This window comes from Haliotis cracherodii, unplaced genomic scaffold, assembly GCF_022045235.1.
Source record: "Haliotis cracherodii isolate W230 unplaced genomic scaffold, xgHalCrac1.p SCAF_11, whole genome shotgun sequence".
In the NCBI taxonomy this organism is placed as follows: domain Eukaryota; kingdom Metazoa; phylum Mollusca; class Gastropoda; order Lepetellida; family Haliotidae; genus Haliotis; species Haliotis cracherodii.
In genome coordinates, this window is record NW_027266266.1 from 39,110,037 (window position 1) to 39,130,425 (window position 20,389).

General features: G+C 45.1%; 1 protein-coding gene across 1 annotated transcript in view; it reads right to left on the minus strand.

Annotated features, from left to right (window-relative positions):
* Nucleotides 1-1,903: 1,903 nt before the first annotated feature.
* LOC139456479 (vacuolar protein sorting-associated protein 53 homolog) overlaps nucleotides 1,904-20,389 on the minus strand; it is a 34,022-nt gene continuing 15,536 nt past the window's right edge. The window contains exons 11-20 of the mRNA XM_071238210.1: nucleotides 14,199-14,290; nucleotides 13,233-13,475; nucleotides 11,669-11,905; nucleotides 10,930-11,008; nucleotides 9,683-9,831; nucleotides 8,929-8,998; nucleotides 7,767-7,852; nucleotides 6,308-6,359; nucleotides 5,672-5,776; nucleotides 1,904-4,859 (exon numbers count right to left, since the gene is read on the minus strand). Coding sequence (XP_071094311.1) covers nucleotides 4,680-4,859; nucleotides 5,672-5,776; nucleotides 6,308-6,359; nucleotides 7,767-7,852; nucleotides 8,929-8,998; nucleotides 9,683-9,831; nucleotides 10,930-11,008; nucleotides 11,669-11,905; nucleotides 13,233-13,475; nucleotides 14,199-14,290 — 1,293 coding nt within the window. The 3' untranslated portion in view covers nucleotides 1,904-4,679. The remainder of the gene's footprint in view (nucleotides 4,860-5,671; nucleotides 5,777-6,307; nucleotides 6,360-7,766; nucleotides 7,853-8,928; nucleotides 8,999-9,682; nucleotides 9,832-10,929; nucleotides 11,009-11,668; nucleotides 11,906-13,232; nucleotides 13,476-14,198; nucleotides 14,291-20,389) is intronic.

The following is a 20,389-nucleotide window of genomic DNA, read 5'->3' on the forward strand; positions in this document are numbered from 1 at the left end:
CACGTTCCCTAACCTTAAGTGAGAATGGTTTTATCGTGGTAAGCCAACCCACCAACCGCCCCCTAACACACACACACACCCCAAACAATTGTGATACGGTACAGCCCAATTATTTTGCAATCAATTCTACTTCATGTTTTCTCAACGAATCTCATTGTGTTGAACTTGGTCGAAATTCCCGGTGGTGTCGAACTCACCTTTTGTCCATGCAAATTCCATCTATGTTTGTCATCATTTATACTCAGATATGTCCAATGTCCTGTTGCCCCAGGTATCCACATTAAGCGTAAAATTCCGCTGTTGACTAACAGTTCAAAACAAATCGTAACGTCCACACACTCAAACTTGTTTTTCAGCTTTCAACTCACTTCACACACACTTGACTGACCTCGCTGCAATTGCCACAATTACAGTCCCAACAAGGCGGGTATATGTATCAATACAGTACAATGCAAAGACTATACCACTAGTGATTAGTCCGCAGTCTGTTGAAGGTTCCATAGAACAGCGCCAGCTTTGATGAAGGTTCCATAGAACATCGCCAGCTCTGTTGAAGGTTCCATAGAACAGTGCCAGCTCTGATGAAGGTTCCATAGAACAGCGTGAGCTCTGTTGAAGGTTCCACAGAACAGTGCCAGCTCTGTTGAAGGTTCCATAGGACAGCAACAGCACCAGCACTGTTGAAGGTTCCACAGAACAGCACCAGCACTGTTGAAGGTTCCATAGAACAGCGCCAGCTCTGTTGAAGGTTCTATAGAACAGCGCCAGCTCTGTTGAAGGTTCAATAGAACAGCGCCAGCTCTGTTGAAGCTTTCATAGAACAGCGCCAGCTCTGTTGAAGGTTTCATAGAACAGCGCCAGCTCTGTTGAAGGTTCAATAGAACAGCGCCAGCTCTGTTGAAGGTTCTATAGAACAGCGCCAGCTCTGTTGAAGGTTCCATAGAACAGCGCCAGCTCTGTTGAAGGTATTATATTTCAACTATTACAACAAAGTTGACATTAATTTAGATCATTTAAAAGTACTTCAATAGTATATTTTTGTACTTTCAGTAGTAGTTTATCAATCTCATATGTTAAATCCCATGCAAATTCCTGAGGGTCAAAAAGGGCCAAAATACAGACATTGGCCCTTTCCACCCCTACACAAATTAAAAACAGTTTTGTGAAGCCACCCTGAAATACCCATTCATGGCAGCTTTGAGGTCAACGTTTTCCTACGATGTTCCTTCAGTTTAGGTAACAGATGGAAATCACTTTGCGCCAAGTATTGCAAGTATGGAGTGTGGGGATGCTCCTTAAACCACACTGTCGCACAACAGCCTTTACAAGTTGAGAGGTGTGAGAAGAGGCATTGTCATGAAAAAGAAGAACTCCAGCAGTCAGCATTCCCCAACGCTTTTCTTTGATAGAATCTCTCAGGCGATTAAGCAAATGAGTAGGCACTGGTAATTGTCTTTTGACTTTCTAATTAATCAAAAAGGACCCCATCCTTTGCATCACAGAATACAGTGGCCATAACTTTCTTATCTTGATGACTTGAATTTTGAATGCCGGAGAAGTGGAATGGTACATCCATGACCTAGGGTCATCATCTCCAAGCCCTAAACATAGCCCAAGGAATAGCATGAAAATCAATCTCTCTCTCTCTCTCTCACCCCAACTTATGTTAACTCCATCACAAAAGAGCTCACTGTGATGTAAGTAAGATAATGTTACGATAGCTGTAACCACAACTTCAAGAATATCTATTATGGCAGTCTTACCTTTTTTCCATAAGTCACTAAGATTTGTTTAAACAAAGAAAGAATCATAAATGCCGTCTGGGGACTGTTTCTAATAATCTCTCATCTGACATATAAAATATAGAATTCATTTGTTTTTTTATTTATTCCATGTTATTAGACATATTAACACAGCCATTGGAATGTTGCAAATCAACAGTAGCACACCTCACATAAATATTGCACGGACACAAATATTTCTCAGATCTAGTGGTCCCTTGAAGGCGGATCCCAACATCATCACTGCATCACTTGGACAGATCATGTAGTTCCTACACCATCTACACGACAAAGTCCACAACATGTTTCTCTATACCAGTAAAGGACATTGTCAATAGATGTAGATGTGTGAAGGATACTGAAATTACAGAAAAGAACCTGTATGATGCTACATTGATTTACTGGTACCTGTAGTGACATAAAACACTACTGATGCTCTCCTAATACTGAAAACAGTACATGCAGATGGTACAGTTCCCTGTGAAAAGGTCTGAAATAACAAATTTGCGATTTAACAAATTATGCACACTTAGAAATGCCCCTTGATAACATAAATAAGTTCAGTTATCACCCTAGTCTGCCTCCCAGAGCCTAAAGAATAAATAAAGAATCCATCTCAAGTCTAGAATTTGGCAAGTCTCAGCTGTAATTAAGCATTGTTGTAGCCTACATTTGGATTATATTTTGCATTTTGTTGACATTTATTTTCAAATAAGATAACTTTATTTCTAGGACAAAGCCTTAGTCTATTATCGTCCAGGAGTAGACTATTGGGATTTTATATCAGTATTCCATTTCACATTCCACTGTGATGCCAATATCACTCCACATCTTGATAAATATACTGCAGGCAACATAACAAGCACAGGAGGTGTTTTACTAAGTCCGCAACTAAGGTGAGATGAGGTGAGGTGAAATGGGGTTTAACGTCGCGTCCAAGTTTATTGCACTTATATAGCGACGTGCATGCACATGTGTGTGCGTGTGTGGCTGCTTGTACTAAACCGGACTGATGCCGATTTATAGTGCTAGCTCACTGAGATACCATGCCGCAGTTTATGAATACCCCGCTCAGACACAGTATACTGACTCTGAGCCGACCAGTTCTTGTTTTAGCCCCTTAATGTCGAGCGCCAGACAGGGTAACAACAAGTACCATCTTTTAACGTCTTTTGGTATGACGCCCACCAGGATTGACCTATCGGCCTTCTGCTCTTCAGGTAGATGCTCTATCTACAAACCCCTGAGGTAGTCCATCAAGTCAGAAGGCTAAGTGGGAGCTTAATAAGATACCTCCTGAGTGGGAACCAATTGCTGGTTATCATAATGTCAGACATATCTATGCCAAAAATATTCAGAATTACAAACATGCTATCTTGATGACCATAATTCCATCTTTAAGTTTGTTTGTTATTTAACACCACAAACAGCATTATTCCTGCTATATGATGGCGGTCTGTAATAATCAAGTCTGGTCAATCCAGAAATTGACATCGTGAGCATCGATCCACGCAATTGGGATACGATGACATGTATCAACCAAGTCAGCGAGCCTGATCTAGCGATCCCATTAGTCGCCTCTTACGACTAGCATAGTTGCCTCTTAGAACAAGCATATATGCCTCTTACAACAAGCATAGTTGCCTCTTAGAACAAGCATAGTTGCCTCTTACAACAAGCATAGTTGCCTCTTACAACAAGCATATTCGCCTCTTACAACAAGCATAGTTGCCTCTTACATCAAGCATTGTCGCCTCTTACAACAAGCATAGTTGCCTCTTACAACAAGCATAGTTGCCTCTTACAACAAGCATAGTTGCCTCTTAGAACAAGCATAGTCGCCTCTTACGACAAGCATAGTTGCCTCTTACGACAAGCAAGAGTTGCTGATGACCTATTCTACCCTGGATCTTCATAGGTCCCATCTTTAAGTAATTTTGTAAATTTTTTGTCTTCGAAATGTAATCGTATGATTAACTAACGATCTAAATATATACTAGTCTATCATATGATGAAACTTATAATGGTGCTTCACTCAGTATACTGACTCTGAGCTGAATAGACCAAGTTTTATCCCCTTAAAGCCCTATGCCATGCAGGGTAACAACAAGAACCATCTTTTAATACCTTATCTCATGATACGGAGAGGAATTGAACCACAGACCTTCAGGCTCTGGGCAGACGCTCTATCAACTACACCACAGAGACGGTCGAGTCCTAATATATAGAAAGTGAGTAAGGTTTTACGCCTCTTTTAGCACTATTTAGCAGTATCACAGGACGCGCAACTGCTACTACGCTACCCCACTGATCCAGATACTATCAGTAGATTACAGATTGGCAAGAAGTTTACTCGGGATTCTGCAAAAAAACAACTCAAAGATGTGCTGATACGAATTGCACTCATTTGGAGTACTGAGGACATTTCATTCTAAAACATAATGATTTTTTGCACTTTGTCTCTTCAGGGAGGGTCATGTAAACAATGAACAAAGACGTGGTGAGGGTTATCTGACATGTGACAAGCATTAAGGGAGGGTTAATTATTTTCAGTACAATAATGCATCAAAAGCCTCTGGAACGACCCAACCCCTGTGATAAATGACTGGTCCCATAGTGAGGGTGTTAATTACACTGACTACAGTAATGACCACGCCAGTTATCAATTTCAGCTCCAAGCTCTAACAGCTGAGTAAGATATAACACACTAATAAATAATTGTATATAATACAATGACGGTGAAACTGCAGATATATGTTTGACAATTCCTAATACACAACCATTTATTTACAAAATTCTTAAATGTACAAATGAATATACAAATTATTTAAACATAACACAGCTTACAATTACAAAATAATATACAACCAAACAAGCAGCCTTTAATGAAATGAATACCTATAATCGTTTTTTTATAAGCCTTTCTAATTTTTTAATTCTACTTGATTCTGGTTCTGGTGATGATCCCTGGGCGTGTGACCCAACAGCAGTTCCCTCCCCTAGACTGGAGCTGGATCCTGCAGGGTTTCTCACTCGGTACATGTCGATCAGGTGACTCTGCTCGCTGCGACGCAAGCCCTGGGGAACAGACAGCATCATGACTCAACTCACTATCATCATCCTCTCCAGCAGGATTCTGAAGTTCTGATGAAATTAAAGTTTGTTTGTTTGTTGTTTAATGCCACGTTCAGCAATATTCCAAAAGTATGACAGTGGACTGGTCAATTCAGTGTTCGATATTATGTTTTGTTTGTTTGTTTGTTTGTTTGTTTGTTTATTTGTATGTTGTTGGACGCTGAACTCAACTATTCCGGCTATATGACGGTGGTCTGTAAACAATTAGGTCTGGACCAGACAGTCCAATGATTGACATCGTGAGCATCGATCTAGGCAATTAGGATACGATGACATGCATCAACCAATTCGGCGAGTCTGACCACCCGATCCCGTTAGTCGCCTCTTACGACAAGCATAGTGGCCTCTCATAACAAGCATGGGTTGTTGATGACCTATTCAAATCCAGATCTTCACGGGTGATCGATATTGCGAGCAAACATCCACGCTACAAAGGAACGAGGACACGCTACCCACCAAGTCACCCAGCCAGACCACCAGATCCATATGGTTGCCTCTTACGAAAAGACCAGATTGCTGCTGACCAATCCAAATCAGAATCCCCACAGGGTGACTAAATCAAAAAGTCACTCACTTATTTGAACATGTTTAGTCTCAGGTCATAAAGTAAGCATATATATATGTACTTGCTCTATTTCTGGTCATTGTGTCACCAACACATCAATCATTGTTACAATAAGACCCCTTGGTTTGAGAGCCTTGTTCAGTTGTTTGTTGTTCAGTGATATGTCCCGACACTATCAACTCAAGCCTACCTTCATATCAAGAACCCTCTGAAAGTCGTTGATGTCAGAGTCTGTGAGGAGCCTGATAAAGTTGTCCACGAAGCCCTGGGGAGGGTCATGGGGGGACATCACGACCTGTAGCAGAAGTAGGCAACAGTGTTGTTTACAATGATTTGGGCGAAATCGCATGTGAAGTGACTGGTAGATCGCACCACTCACTGTTATTTACAGCAACCACGGTCAGACTACCGCTACTGACACCTTGACATGGCTTTAAGTTGACAGAGAATGTATCATAAATGCCATACTTTGAGAAAATACACATTGTAAACTTATTCTCTGCATGTAAAACAATGCCTGGTAAAAACAGGAAATACAGGTTATACGGAGAATCAAAGTGATAATTTATATCAAATTTGTGAGGACAATGTTTTTCATCACCCGTTTGTTTACCTAAATGTGCTGAAGGGGTACGAAATAATTTTTTCTGCACATAATACTCGAAAAATCTTTTGTCCCAAAATACTGAATCCCCTAGAGGGGGGTGCACATTATCCTTGGATGCACACTATACATGCTATACTCATACTATATCTTTGTCATCTGTCTTACATTAACAGAGATTATTACTGTTTATATAACACAGTCAATATCAAAGTAACATACCTTCAATATCATCTCCGCTTTTGTCATTCCCTTGACAACAATCTTTGTAAAACTGAAATGAGTGGGATAAAAACAGATGAGGGTGTGTGACATCCTTCCAGGCAACACTGCAATCTTGTCACTCAAAACACAAAGGATGAGGCTTACACATAAGATCAACTCAGGGCCCTGTTCTCCAAAGTAGCAATACTAACATCAAAACTGTCACCTCCCTTGCTCAGTTACTGCATACCGGGAAGAATGAGGGGTGTCCAACACTGTCAGACAGCTGTACAGAGAGTATCTAACCTGACAGTGTGCTTTGTGTTTGTATTTCACCCAGATGGGTGGTTCCTGTCTGTATTGCAACTATAGGGGTGCCTAAGTGTTTGCATTGCAGCCAGAGGGTTGCTTAGTGTCTGTATTGCACCTATAGGGGTGTTTAGTGTTTGTATTGCATCCAGAGGGATGCTTAGTGTCTGTATTGCACCTAAAGGGGTGTTTAGTGTTTGTATTGCATCCAGAGGGTTGCTTATTGTCTGTATTGCACCTAGAGGGATGCCTAGTGTTTGTATTTTACCTAGAGGGGTACATGATGTCTGTATTGCACCTAGAGGGATGCCTAGTGTTTGTATTTTACCTTGAGGGGTACATGATGTCTGTATTGCACCTAGAGGGATGCCTAGTGTTTGAATTTTACCTAGAGGGGTACATGATGTCTGTATTTCACCTAGAGTGGTGGTTAATTTTTGTATTTCACCCAGAGCGGTGCTTAGAATTTGTATTTCATCTGGAGGTGTGCTTAGTATCTGTATTTCACCCAGAGGGGCGCTTAGTGTCTGTATTGCATCTACAGGGGTGCTTAGTATCTGTATTTCATCCAGAGGAGAGCTTAGTGTCTGTATTGCATCTACAGGGGTGCTTAGTATCTGTATTTCATCCAGAGGGATGCTTAGTGTCTGTATAGCACTACAGGGGTGCTTAGTATCTGTATTTCATCCAGAGGGGCGCTTAGTGTCTGTAATGCATCTACAGGGGTGCTTAGTATCTGTATTTCACCCAGAGGGGAGCTTAGTGTCTGTAATGCATCTACAGGGGTGCTTAGTATCTGTATTTCATCCAGAGGGATGCTTAGTGTCTGTATTGCATCTACAGGGGTGCTTAGTATCTGTATTTCACCCAGAGGGGAGCTTAGTGTCTGTATTGCATCTACAGGGGTGCTTAGTATCTGTATTTCACCCAGAGGGGAGCTTAGTGTCTGTAATGCATCTACAGGGGTGCTTAGTATCTGTATTTCACCCAGAGGAGAGCTTAGTGTCTGTAATGCATCTACAGGGGTGCTTAGTATCTGTATTTCATCCAGAGGGATGCTTAGTATCCGTATTCCACAAAGAGGTGTGCTTAGTGTCTGTTTTCCACAAAGAGGTGTGCTTAGTGTCTGTATTTCAAATTTCAATTTGTGTTCAACTTAGTGTCTCACCTGGCGGGGGCCTTCCTGTTGAGTTGGGAGCCGAGAGACGGGAGGTCCAGCAGCACAGTCTTCAAGCTGTGAGTGTCCAGAAGCAACTGTCCAACAAATACACGAACCTTACAAACCAGTACATCTTCTCCCCACCCTGACTTGTGTGGGACACAAGAGGACCAGTACATCTTCTCCCCACCCTGACTGTGGGACACAAGAGGACCAGTACATCTTCTCCCCACCCAGACTTGTGTGGGACACAAGAGGACCAGTACATCTTCTCCCCACCCTGACTTGTGTGGGACACAAGAGGACCAGTACATCTTCTCCCCACCCTGACTTGTGTGGGACACAAGAGGACCAGTACATCTTCTCCCCACCCTGACTGTGGGACACAAGAGGACCAGTACATCTTCTCCCCACCCTGACTTGTGTGGGACACAAGAGGACCAGTACATCTTCTCCCCACCCTGACTTGTGTGGGACACAAGAGGACCAGTACATCTTCTCCCCACCCTGACTTGTGTGGGACACAAGAGGACCAGTACATCTTCTCCCCACCCTGACTGTGGGACACAAGAGGACCAGTACATCTTCTCCCCACCCTGACTTGTGTGGGACACAAGAGGACCAGTACATCTTCTCCCCACCCTGACTTGTGTGGGACACAAGAGGACCAGTACATCTTCTCCCCACCCTGACTTGTGTGGGACACAAGAGGACCAGTACATCTTCTCCCCACCCTGACTTGTGTGGGACACAAGAGGACCAGTACATCTTCTCCCCACCCTGACTTGTGTGGGACACAAGAGGACCAGTACATCTTCTCCCCACCCTGACTTGTGTGGGACACAAAAGGAATGTGCTACTTTCCCTTGTGAGTCATGTGAACATGTGTTAGGTAACTTAGTAAAAGCCAGCATTAATGCCTGTAATAGATGTTTAACATATTAGTGAAATCATCATAGACTGGCCACCTGATCCATGATCAGATCTTACGACAATCACAGGTTGATGGAGATCTACTGAACCCAGAACTCCACAGGGCTGTGGAAAAATTGGAAGCAAAATTAAAATAAATGCAGTTGGTTGAAAATTTGTGGGGATCAAGATGTATGTGTTCTGCTGAGTTTACATCGTCACAGCTGGTCAATAAACAGAATAAACATGTACTCCTCACCTGTTCTGCTGCCACAGTGCTGCTGGGTTTACACCTACACAGCTGGTTGATGAACTTTGGTATGAAGGAGCTGTAACAGAAACACATGAAATGTTTGATGAAGTGTCTTGTATCTACAGTTTGTCTTGTTTATTGTTGGCACAGCAATATTTCAACAACATAATGGCAGCCTGTACAAAATCATCTCCGGGATAGATAATCCAGTGATTAATATTATGAGCAACGATCCATGTTGTCGGGGTACGATGACATACCATCAGCCAAGTCGCTGAGTCGGACCATCCAATCCATTAGGATGCTGGAGACCAATTCAAACTCTGAATCCCCACAGGGTTACAAGGCTATTACATCAACTAAGTAAGTGGTAAACCTGTCCATGAGGTAAACCTTTCCAAACCTATAACAACTGTCACAGTACTAATTTCAAGATAAAATATCAACATGATTACATTACATCCAGGGTAGAATAGGTCTTCCGCAACCCTTGCTTGCCATAAAAGGCAACTATGCTTGTCGTAAGAGGCGACTAACGGGATAGGGTGGTCAGGCTCGCTGACTTGGTTGATGCATGTCATCGTATCCCAATTGTGTGGATCGATGCTCATGATGTCAATCACTGGATTGTCTGGTCCAGAGTTGATTATTTATAGACCTCCGTCATATAGCTGGAATATTGCAGAGTGTGGCGTTAAACAACAAACAAACATCATGAGACATACAATGAATGCCATAGTTGTAACTGTGTGACACCTACTTCGCAAACTTGACACAGAACTGAGTGAAGTACTTCCTGGATGCTGCCAGGTTGTCCCTGATGATGGGCAGGTTGGTCTTCAGGTGGGAGGAGATGGCCGTCACGTAGCCGCTCTGGTCTCCCACAGCCTCGATGGTGGACCATGGCATCTACAAATGTATCAACATCCTAATACACAGGACCCCATTCCACAAAGCGATCATAGTGCAATGACAGTCGTAAGTCTGTGTTAATGTATGGGAGTTACGATCACATTTGTGCCACGACAGCTTTGTGGAACAGACCCCAGGGCCCACTTGCACAAAGCGATCTTAGCGCTAAGATGATCATAACTCCCATACTTTAGCATAGGCTTACTATAGTCTTAGTGCTAAGATCGCTTTGTGGAACAGACCCCAGGGCCCACTTGCACAAAGCAATCTTAGTGCTAAGACTATTGTAAGCCTATGTTAAAGTATGGGAGTTACTATCATCTTAGCACTAAGATCGCTTTGTGCAAGTGGGCCCAGGTCTACAATTACACAAGGCATGAATCCATTAGAGACCGACCCTTTAATATTAATATTCAGATATTCGGGAAGTTGGCGTGTTACTTTCTTTTTACCGCAGAAATATATTGTTCACTGTACATGTTGGATGTTCTGTAAAATAACGTGCTGTGAGTAAAACAGAACAGTTTGGATTGTTCTTACAGTGAAAAAAATGGCATGCCTTGAAATGCAGACTGAAAACATAATCAGTCTCAAATACAAAGCGCAGACTCCTCCTCAAACATCCCTTCCTTAATATGAAACAGCAGGACCTTAAATGTGTTGGTGTTGATCATTCAGTCTCAGTGAGTGAGTGAGTGAGTGAGTGAGTGAGTGAGTGAGGTATAATGCCACTATGAACAGTATTCCAGTTATATCACAGCGTGTCAGCTTGATGTGGGAGGAAAGCTTGCAGTGATGTATCAGAAGTTTACCACTTTGGTGAAACCAACGAGCACCGGTGTGGTGCTGAAAAATCTAGAAACATGATTGGGGCAACGACCCCACAATCATTGGTTTCTTGCATGCCCAAGTAACCATTCATGGCCGGCTTTTCCAACTGTCAGTGAAGCATGCATTGCGAAGTTTTAATCTTGAAACCTTTACTAAATCCAACTTTTTTGCATGTATTATTGTAATCAGTGTTGAGATTTTCCACAGGTACTCTTTCAGTGAAGACAGGTACTCATTCAGAGAGACATGATCCTGTGGACTTACCTTACTCATGGCTGTCAGCGCCGGCTCACATGCAGTCTCCAGGTCCTGCACCAGCAGCTGGATGCAGTTGGATATAACACTGAAACACGATGTCTGGATATAACACTGAAACATGATGTCTGGATATAACACTGAAACATGATGCTTGGATATAACACTGAAACATGATGTTTGGATATTACACTGAAACACGATGTTTGGATATTACACTGAAACATGATGTTTGGATATAACACTGAAACATGATGTCTGGATATAACACTGAAACGTGATGTCTGGATATAACACTGAAACATGATGTCTGGATATAACACTGAAACACGATGTTTGGATATAACACTGAAACATGATGTCTGGATATAACACTGAAACATGATGTCTGGATATAACACTGAAACATGATGTCTGGATATAACACTGAAAACCGATGTCTGGATATAACACTGAAACAAGATGTTTGGATATAACACTGAAACACGATGTTTGGATATAACACTGAAACACGATGTTTGGATATTACACTGAAACATGATGCTTGGATATAACACTGAAACATGATGTCTGGATATAACACTGATATACAATGTCTGGACATAACACGCTGAAACATAAGGTCTGGATGTAGCATTAAAACAAAATATCTGTAAACAACATAGACATACACCGTCTGAAATCAGGATATAATGCTAATAGACATATGTGAATACTATGACACATATTTGTCTACACTGGTACTCACTTGTGAAACATATCCTGCTCTGCGTTGAGATCAATATTTGCTGCAAGACGGTCGTCCACCTTCTCACGCAGCTTCTCCTCCAGCTGCTGCGTAGTCTCCATGCAGTACTCTGCAGTACACAGGATGCTGCACGTCCGACACTGCTCCTCCTCCGTCAGCTTCGTCACCTCCCCCTCCTTCAGGATGCTCTGGATCAGCCCTGTCGCCGAGCTGATGCTGCTGCTCTGATTGCTCAGCCTGAATCACAGGAGGGAGTTGTTGGTATTAATAATAGCAACATGGTGCAAGACATCATTTATTTCCCCCACCAGTGTGCACTCGATTTTCATTCTCAGCTTCAGCTCCCGGGTTGAATACGCCAAGGTGCCTGTGAGACAGTCATATTACCATCTCATCCTACCCGGTACCAATTCCAAGGTTCATACAGATATCAATGCACAATAATTCAAGGCCTTTTCAAGGCTTTTAACTGTCATTTCCAAGGGTTGCTTTTTGTTGCGTTATTGTCCTTAGTCGGCTAATATCAGCTTACTATAAACTAGTCTTAAGACATAAAATGCAGTATGAACATCACAAATTCAAGGCTTTTCAAGCTATTTTGGTTATTTTCAAGGCTTTTAAAGGTTGACACAAAAAACAAAGACTATTCAAGAGAGACTGTAAAATTCAAGGCCTTTTCAAACCCACAGTTAAGATAATTACTTGGGCCTGATAGCAAACAGTTGAGATACTTACTTGTGCCTGATAGCAAACAGTTGAGATACTTACTTGTGCCTGATAGCATACAGTTGAGATACTTATTTGGGCCTGATAGCGTACAGTTGAGATACTTTCTTGGGCCTGATAGCATACAGTTGAGATACTTACTTGGGCCTGATAGCATACAGTTGAGATACTTACTTTGGCCTGATAGCATACAGTTGAGATACTTACTTGGGCCTGATAGCGTACAGTTGAGATACTTACTTGTGCCTGATAGTAAACAGTTGAGATACTTACTTGGGCCTGATAGCATACAGTTGAGATACTTACTTGGGCCTGATAGCATACAATTGAGATACTTATTTTGGTCTGATAGCATACAGTTGAGATACTTATTTCGGTCTGATAGCATACAGTTGAGATACTTATTTCGGTCTGATAGCATACAGTTGAGATACTTATTTTGGTCTGATAGCATACAGTTGAGATACTTATTTTGGTCTGATAGCGTACTGTTGAGATACTTATTTTGGTCTGATAGCATACAGTTGAGATACTTATTTCGGTCTGATAGCATACAGTTGAGATACTTATTTCGGTCTGATAGCATACAGTTGAGATACTTATTTTGGTCTGATAGCATACAGTTGAGATACTTACTTGGGCCTGATAGCGTACAGTTGAGATACTTATTTTGGTCTGATAGCGTACTGTTGAGATACTTACTTGGGCCTGATAGCGTACTGTTGAGATACTTACTTGGGCAGATTGTTGAGCAGGACCCTGATGGCCTACTTCTTGAGATACTTACTTGGGCAGATTGTTGAGCAGGACCCTGATGGCGTACCCTTGAGATACTTACTTGGGTAGATTGTTGAGCAGGACCCTGATGGCGTACTCCTTGAGATACTTCTGGAATGTTTTGGTGAGGTCTTGCATGGGTTGACCAGTGGACAACTGGGAACACTGGACCATACACTTCTTGTAGAACACGAACAGGTCTGCACAGCTGGGCAGTACGTTGCTTCCCTCATCAGTCTCCATACGCGGTGTGCCGTGCTGTCGCAGATCCTCCAGGAAGCGCCCAATAAGCTCAGCTAGATTCCTGAATACAGTAAAATACAGATATCACAAACATTACTAGAAACATTACTTTAGGATACAAACATATGTTGCATAATTAACAGATAAATATTAGCAGATAAGTTGTTTTCAGATATTTTGGTGTGAGAGCATATTAAACGATTGGAAATTTCAGCTTGGAATATTGTAAATTTTACATTAAATTGTATATTTATATACATATCCTCTTTCACACTATCATTTCTTCCTTCTTCTTTCAATCCTATATGGAAGCAATTTTCTGTGCATCAAATATCTAATTACACCCACAAATTTGAAAAACATAATATATTATAAATGAATAAAAAATAATATATTTAGGATAAATAATCAAAAACAATATGTAATGGATATAATTTTCATGTCACAATGCTGCATGCCTTGTTAAAAAAAACGTTGGTACAATGCAAAAGCAATTCAATGGGTAGCCAAATATCAGTTGACTTTGTTGATTAACGCCACACTCAGCCATATCCCAGCTACATGACAACTGCTTGTAAATATCTGAGTCTGGACCAGACATCCACTGATTGACACCAAGAGAAACTACCTTCGCCATCAGGGCATGTTGACACGCAATCAACCAAGTGACAATCTAACAACCCGATCCACTTAGTCGACTCGTACCTGCAAAGATCACTTCTAGAGAGAGAGATCAGTCCTAACCCAGGTAACCAAACAGGGCTGTTTTAAGACAACTACTTACCTATCTTGTGATTCAATGTATATATTCAGATGAGCTTCAAAACATCGAGAGATAATTCCAGTGAAAGGAGTGGCTTGAGATTTTGCAACTGACTGAAATACAAAAGAGAGAATTTATTAAGTCAAAATTGCCATGTTAGGCTAAAAAAATATTAGTCTTGGTTCACAAGCACTGCCCACATCACCATAAAGACCGCCACACGTTTCATTTTTATTTCCATTTTTAAAAAAAAATCATAAAGATCCTAATACACAAAAACAATGTGATCCAATATAGCACACAGTTACTTCCCTTTACATGCGCACCGCTTTACTGCGCATCTCGTGTTATGGTTATGGCAGCAATAGGAGTTTGTATGCTTGTAGCCCTTTCACAACTGTTTATTTGGTTACATACTAGTTTCAACAGGCCGCCCGCCTGCACTATATTTTCAAGAGTAATTGACTAAGAACCAATTTCTTTAATTTTTTTAAGCCTTAGATTAAATGTTACATGTATACTCTGTATACCCAGGGGCGTGGTGGGGTCAAATGGTGCTTTGACTAGTTTGGACTAATGCCGATTTTATAGTGCTAGCCCACAGCCGACCACTCCTTGTTTTCGACCCTTCATGCTGACAGGGTAACAACAAGTACCATCTTTTGACGTTGTTTGGTATGACATGGCTGGGGATAAAACCCAAGACCTTCCGCTCTCCGGGCAGATGATCTATCCACTTGACCACAGGGGGCGGTCAATATGTCCTAGAGAAAAGTTTTGTAGAATTTTCCTATTCGGAATATTCTGTAAGTAATACGTTACCACTGTTATACCGAGGCTGTTGTCTCCCACAACTGCTGCTATAGCGAAATCTACCACAGAGATCTCAATTACCTCATGCAGCACGTGCGTAGCCACCTAGCTGCCATGTGACACCCTTCACTCTTGTCTCTTGCGAGAGCAAGTGCTCGGGGGACGGACGGGCGGGCAGCAGCCCAGTGGTAACGTATTACTTATAGAATATTCCGAATAGGAAAATTCTACAAATTACATTAAGTAATACGTTACCACTGTTATACCGAGGCTGACTACCACAGTAGGCGGTGGGGAGCACCTACAACCCGAATCCTGACTGCTAGCGTTCCTTCCGACCAGCGGAAGTAAACACCAAGGCGGAAGCACTCGATGCGCATGCAACTAGCTAGGCGTTACCCTATAGGAATACCAAAGCACTGTCAAGCGCATACCGTAAGGCTCAATCGTCATTGCCAAAACGATTGGTGACTCCAAACTGCCCCACTGGATAGGTATTTCATCGCCGCAGCGGATGAGAACACTGTATCCGCGTGAGCTTAATCTTAGATCAGGTTAAACAGTCGAAAAGAGGGAAATTAATTTCCTTCAGACCGTATATCCCAGAGCAAGCCTACTTAAAGTATGCATTAGGCGCGTGACCTAATTCCAGTATTTGTAAGCATGCATCACAAGGTTGGGATACACGACAGACAATTAAATACATAATTGTCAAAATACAAATAAGGACAAAGCACACAAAAAGCCGCCCTCACCTGTGGTGTGAGTGCGCTGGTTTGCGGGACCCCAACTCCTGTACCCACGGCGTGGGAACATTGGAGACGACCCAGATTGGAGACGACCGTGCAAGGTCTGACGCCTGAGGAGTTCGGAATTGCGCTGGGCACACCCCTTAGGTATCCGCGGGCCAAGACGGTGCACACTCTCCACGACGGCATCAGCGACCTGTTTGAGGTAATGATTGGCAAAAACCGAGTCAGAACGCCAGTAACAACCTCGTAATATTCTGCGAACAGAGATATTCGAGTGTAGGGCAAATGTTGCCGCTAGCGCCCTGATCTCGTGCGGGTTTGACCCCGCTACCGGTGACCCCGCTACCGGTAACCCCCGAGACCGGTACGCCAGATTGATGACAGAACGAAGCCACAACGCAATCGAGTTGTGAGTTATGTCAACCGTGCGATTAGGGTTACACGATATGAACAGACGGTCACGCCCTTGTCTACGTTCATTCGAAGCCTTAAGATAATACTTAAGGGCCCTAACCGGACACAGCGCTCTGTCCTCAGTATCAGCAGGATGTAAGATTTCTTTGAGTGATCTTACAGTGAATTCTCTCTCCGTTTGCCCGATTCTCGGCGACGAAGCCCATGAGCAGGCCCTGGCGGACCGCTCCTTCGTCACCCCTATCGAATCGTACCTTGGCGACATCAAGTGCATGAATTTCGGATACACGTGCCGCCGTGGCAAAGGAGAGGAGAAATGCTGTTTTCCAAGTCACATGCGGGAACGAAGCACTATGCAAGGGTTCATACGGAGCTTCCGTAAGTGATTGCAACACTAGGGAAAGATCCCAGGCCGGTGCCCGAAGGCGTCCCTTCTTAAGATCGTGCTGTTTGAAACCCTTGATAATACCCCGTATCACCGGCTCTTTGGAGAGAATGGTACCCATAGCAACGTCCCGTACCGTAGCAACGGACGAGACATAGTTGGCAATGGAACCCTGGAGAGTTTCCGGGTCTCTCGCAAGTGAGACATGAAACAAGCAATATCCTGCACAGATACCTTATCTGGCGAATGAATGTGATGTTTACAACACCACTTCGTGAAAATAACCCAACGTGCATTATACACCTTCTGGGTAGAATCACGATGCATACGAACGTATGCCCGAGACGCCCGGCGAGAAAAACCTTTACTCCTCAGACGCTCGGTGACAACATCCACGCGTGCAGATTGAACTGCCCTGCGTTTGGATGAAGCTGACGGGTGTGAGGGTAGTGGAAGTGGCGACTGCGTGACCTGGGTCAGCAAGTCGGGGTACCACGATCTGTTCGGCCACATGGGCGCGATCAGTAACATTCGACAGCGAACTCCTCGGAGCCGGCTTAGAATGTGTGGTATCAACGCTGTCGGCGGATAAGCATAAGCGTCCAAGCCCGTCCAGTCGAACGCGAGAGCATCGTGATCGATGGCCCTCAGGTCCGGGACTGGTGATACAAATAACGGGAGTTGATTGTTGAACCGCGTTGCGAACAGGTCGACCATCGGACGACCCAAACGTTCGCACAGCCACTGAAACACTACTGGGTTCAGCATCCACTCTGTGGAGCTCGGATCCTGAGGCCTCGATAGAGCGTCGGCCAGTACGTTCCGCACACCTGGGATGTGACGGCCGCGTATCTGGCATGGGACACTGTCCACCAGAGCGTAAAACTCGAACGTGAGATCGAGTAGCGAGTGACTGTGGGTTCCCCCCAGTTTGTTCACATAGGACACTACCGTCGTGTTGTCTGTCGCCAGCATGAGCCGGGCGTCGACGAGACGATGCTTCCAGTGATTGACTGCGTTGATCACTGCCTTGAACTCGAGACAATTGATGTGAAGACCTACTTCGTCTACGCACCACAGCCCCGAGCTCACCTCCCCCTCTAGATGGGCGCCCCAGCCCACTAGAGAGGCGTCTGTATACAGGTTCAACGTGGCCCGGTAGGGCCGCATAGAGACTCCTGATAAGACGTTGTAAGGGACCGTCCACCACTCCAGATGCGGTCGGAGCCGATCCGGGAGGGCGACGGTCGCACTGTTCACCTCCGTAGCTAACAACTGGATTAAAAACCGTTGCAGCGGGCGGAGTTGGAGCCGACCCCGTTCGGTGCAGGCCTGGGCTGATACAAGTAGCCCTAACAGCTGTTCCCAAAAGTGAACAGTCTGTTGCACCGCTAAGACTTTGGCAATCATCGCCTGAATTTTGTGCCACCGGTCTGGGGGGACAAAGAGGCGATGGGACACCGTGTTGAACCGACCTCCGATGAACTGCAAGTTCTGAGAAGGGGTTAACTCGCTCTTGGGGAGATTGAAAATCCACCCCAATTGCTCCAAGAGCCGACGTGCAAAAACGAGATGGCGTGACAGGGTGTCCGTCATTCGATTTGCTACTAGCGAGTCGTCCAGGTACGCGAAGTACCGGACACCCCTCTGGTGGAGGAACCCCACTATGGGGGTGGTTAACCGGGTGAACAGCCAGGGAGCGGATGAAAGACCGAATGGGAGTACAACCCATTCGTAGTGCTTGCCTTGAAAGACAAACCTGAGATACTTGTGATGATCCGGGTGAATCGGAACATGCAGATAAGCATCCTTCAGGTCGATCGAAGCGAGCCAGTCGGCCAGCATGATCAGTGCTTTCAGGTCCGCCAAGCTCAACATTCTGAACTTGGGCGGCTTGCGCAGGTAGAACTCGTTGAACGATTTCAAGTTGTGAATCATTCTGAGTTGGGCACTGTCCTTCTTGGGAACTAGAAATATCCTGGAGTAAAACCCCGGTGTTATTTCTGGTAGAGCTAACTCCCGAACTGCCCTCTTCTCCACCAACCTGCCGATGGCATCGGCGAGGAAGGGAAGATCGGTTTCCGAATAGAAACCTGCCGACGGGGCAACTGTGAGCGGCGGATTCGCTTTGAGATCGAGCCGATAGCCGTACCGAATCGTGTTGACCACCCACGGGTCGTCGAACACTTGTTCCCAATTCTCCCAGTAAGTCTGGAGTCTGGCTCCCACTGGGGAAGGAAAGGCGGGCCTGACAGGCTGCGGCAGGCGCAACTGTCCAGGGCCAAGTGACTCGGGTTCGCCTTAGGGCCAACCGAAGTTGGCGCTGTCGGCATACGAACCCCTCCAATGAGAGTCACCTGGAGGGGCCCTTGCCGTCCTTAGACGACTTGGGCTTCCCCCAGTTCCCCGTCTTCCCGCGAAAGGGCAGCTGATTGCCCATACCGGAGCCCTCAGGGCGGGGCTACTTCCCAGAGGAAGAAGAACCCGACCCCTTAGACCTACCGGCCGCAGCAGCCTGGGGCGCGCTCCGGTTAGGAGCGGCACCCAGGCGCCTATGCAGGGACCCAACAAGAGCAAGTGTGTGCCGAGAGTCCTCGGCAACGTACTCCAGGGAAGCATTTAAACTGAGCAGGCAGTTGTAAATGCGCTGGTCACGGTCCGTGGGAGAACCTTCAACCAGACTGGCCGCTGCAGCCAAGTAAGTGTCTCCGTGAGACATGGAGTGCCGAGCGAGGGCGTCCAGCTGGTGCAAGGTAGCTTGCGTTACCGTAGTAGCCGGTGGGGCACGGACACCCAACCGCTCAACATGGGCCTCCGCGGTAGGACCAGCCTCGGGAAAGGCAAGGTCATGTACCGGGAATAAACCCTTTCTCCACGACGTCGGAGGCAACGTGAGACCCCGACCGGAGGCCGCCGCGAAGGCGTTCTCCAAGGAAGGCTTGATACCGCGCAGCAAGGTTGATGCGGGGAAAGCCATGTTTGAAGACTCATCGTATACCTCGGAGGAACCCACAGTCGTGGATTCCCCGCGGTACCGGCCGGGGCATGTCCTCAAAGAGGTCATAAACCATGGCCACGCGGTCCTTAACCGATAGCGGGAGCAACGGTTCGGGGGAAGGACCGGTGACCACGGGAGCCGCCGCCGTACCGGTGGACCCCGCGTCCGACGGAACAGCCAGCGGCCTATCCTGAGATAAGGCCGCCAGCTTGGAGTCCACAAGTTATGCAAGTAATGCAGCGAGGGAATCCCCGGACAGCCCACGGGCCGCCAAGGGATCCGCCGCAGCAGTGGTGGTGGTACCCGCAAGGGGACCCCGACCGGACGAGCCGGCCACCACAGGGGTGGAAACGGACTGCACATACAGCCGGTAGCGCTCGCTTGCGGCACACCCCGCAGCTCCTGGTTGCGGGGGTAGAGGGGGTGGAGGACGGCGAAACATCCATGTCAGACATTTTGTTTGTACTATGAACAAAGAGCAAAACATGGTTACAACACACGCACCACAAATAGTCACAAACGAGTATTTTCACAAGAAAATAAACGAGCAATGGGAATATTGTAGAATTTTCCTATTCGGAATATTCTATAAGTAATACGTTACCACTGTTATACCGAGGCTGTTGTCTCCCACAACTGCTGCTATAGCGAAATCTACCACAGAGATCTCAATTACCTCATGCAGCACGTGCGTAGCCACCTAGCTGCCATGTGACACCCTTCACTCTTGTCTCTTGCGAGAGCAAGTGCTCGGGGGACGGACGGGCGGGCAGCAGCCCAGTGGTAACGTATTACTTATAGAATATTCCGAATAGGAAAATTCTACAAATTACATTAAGTAATACGTTAC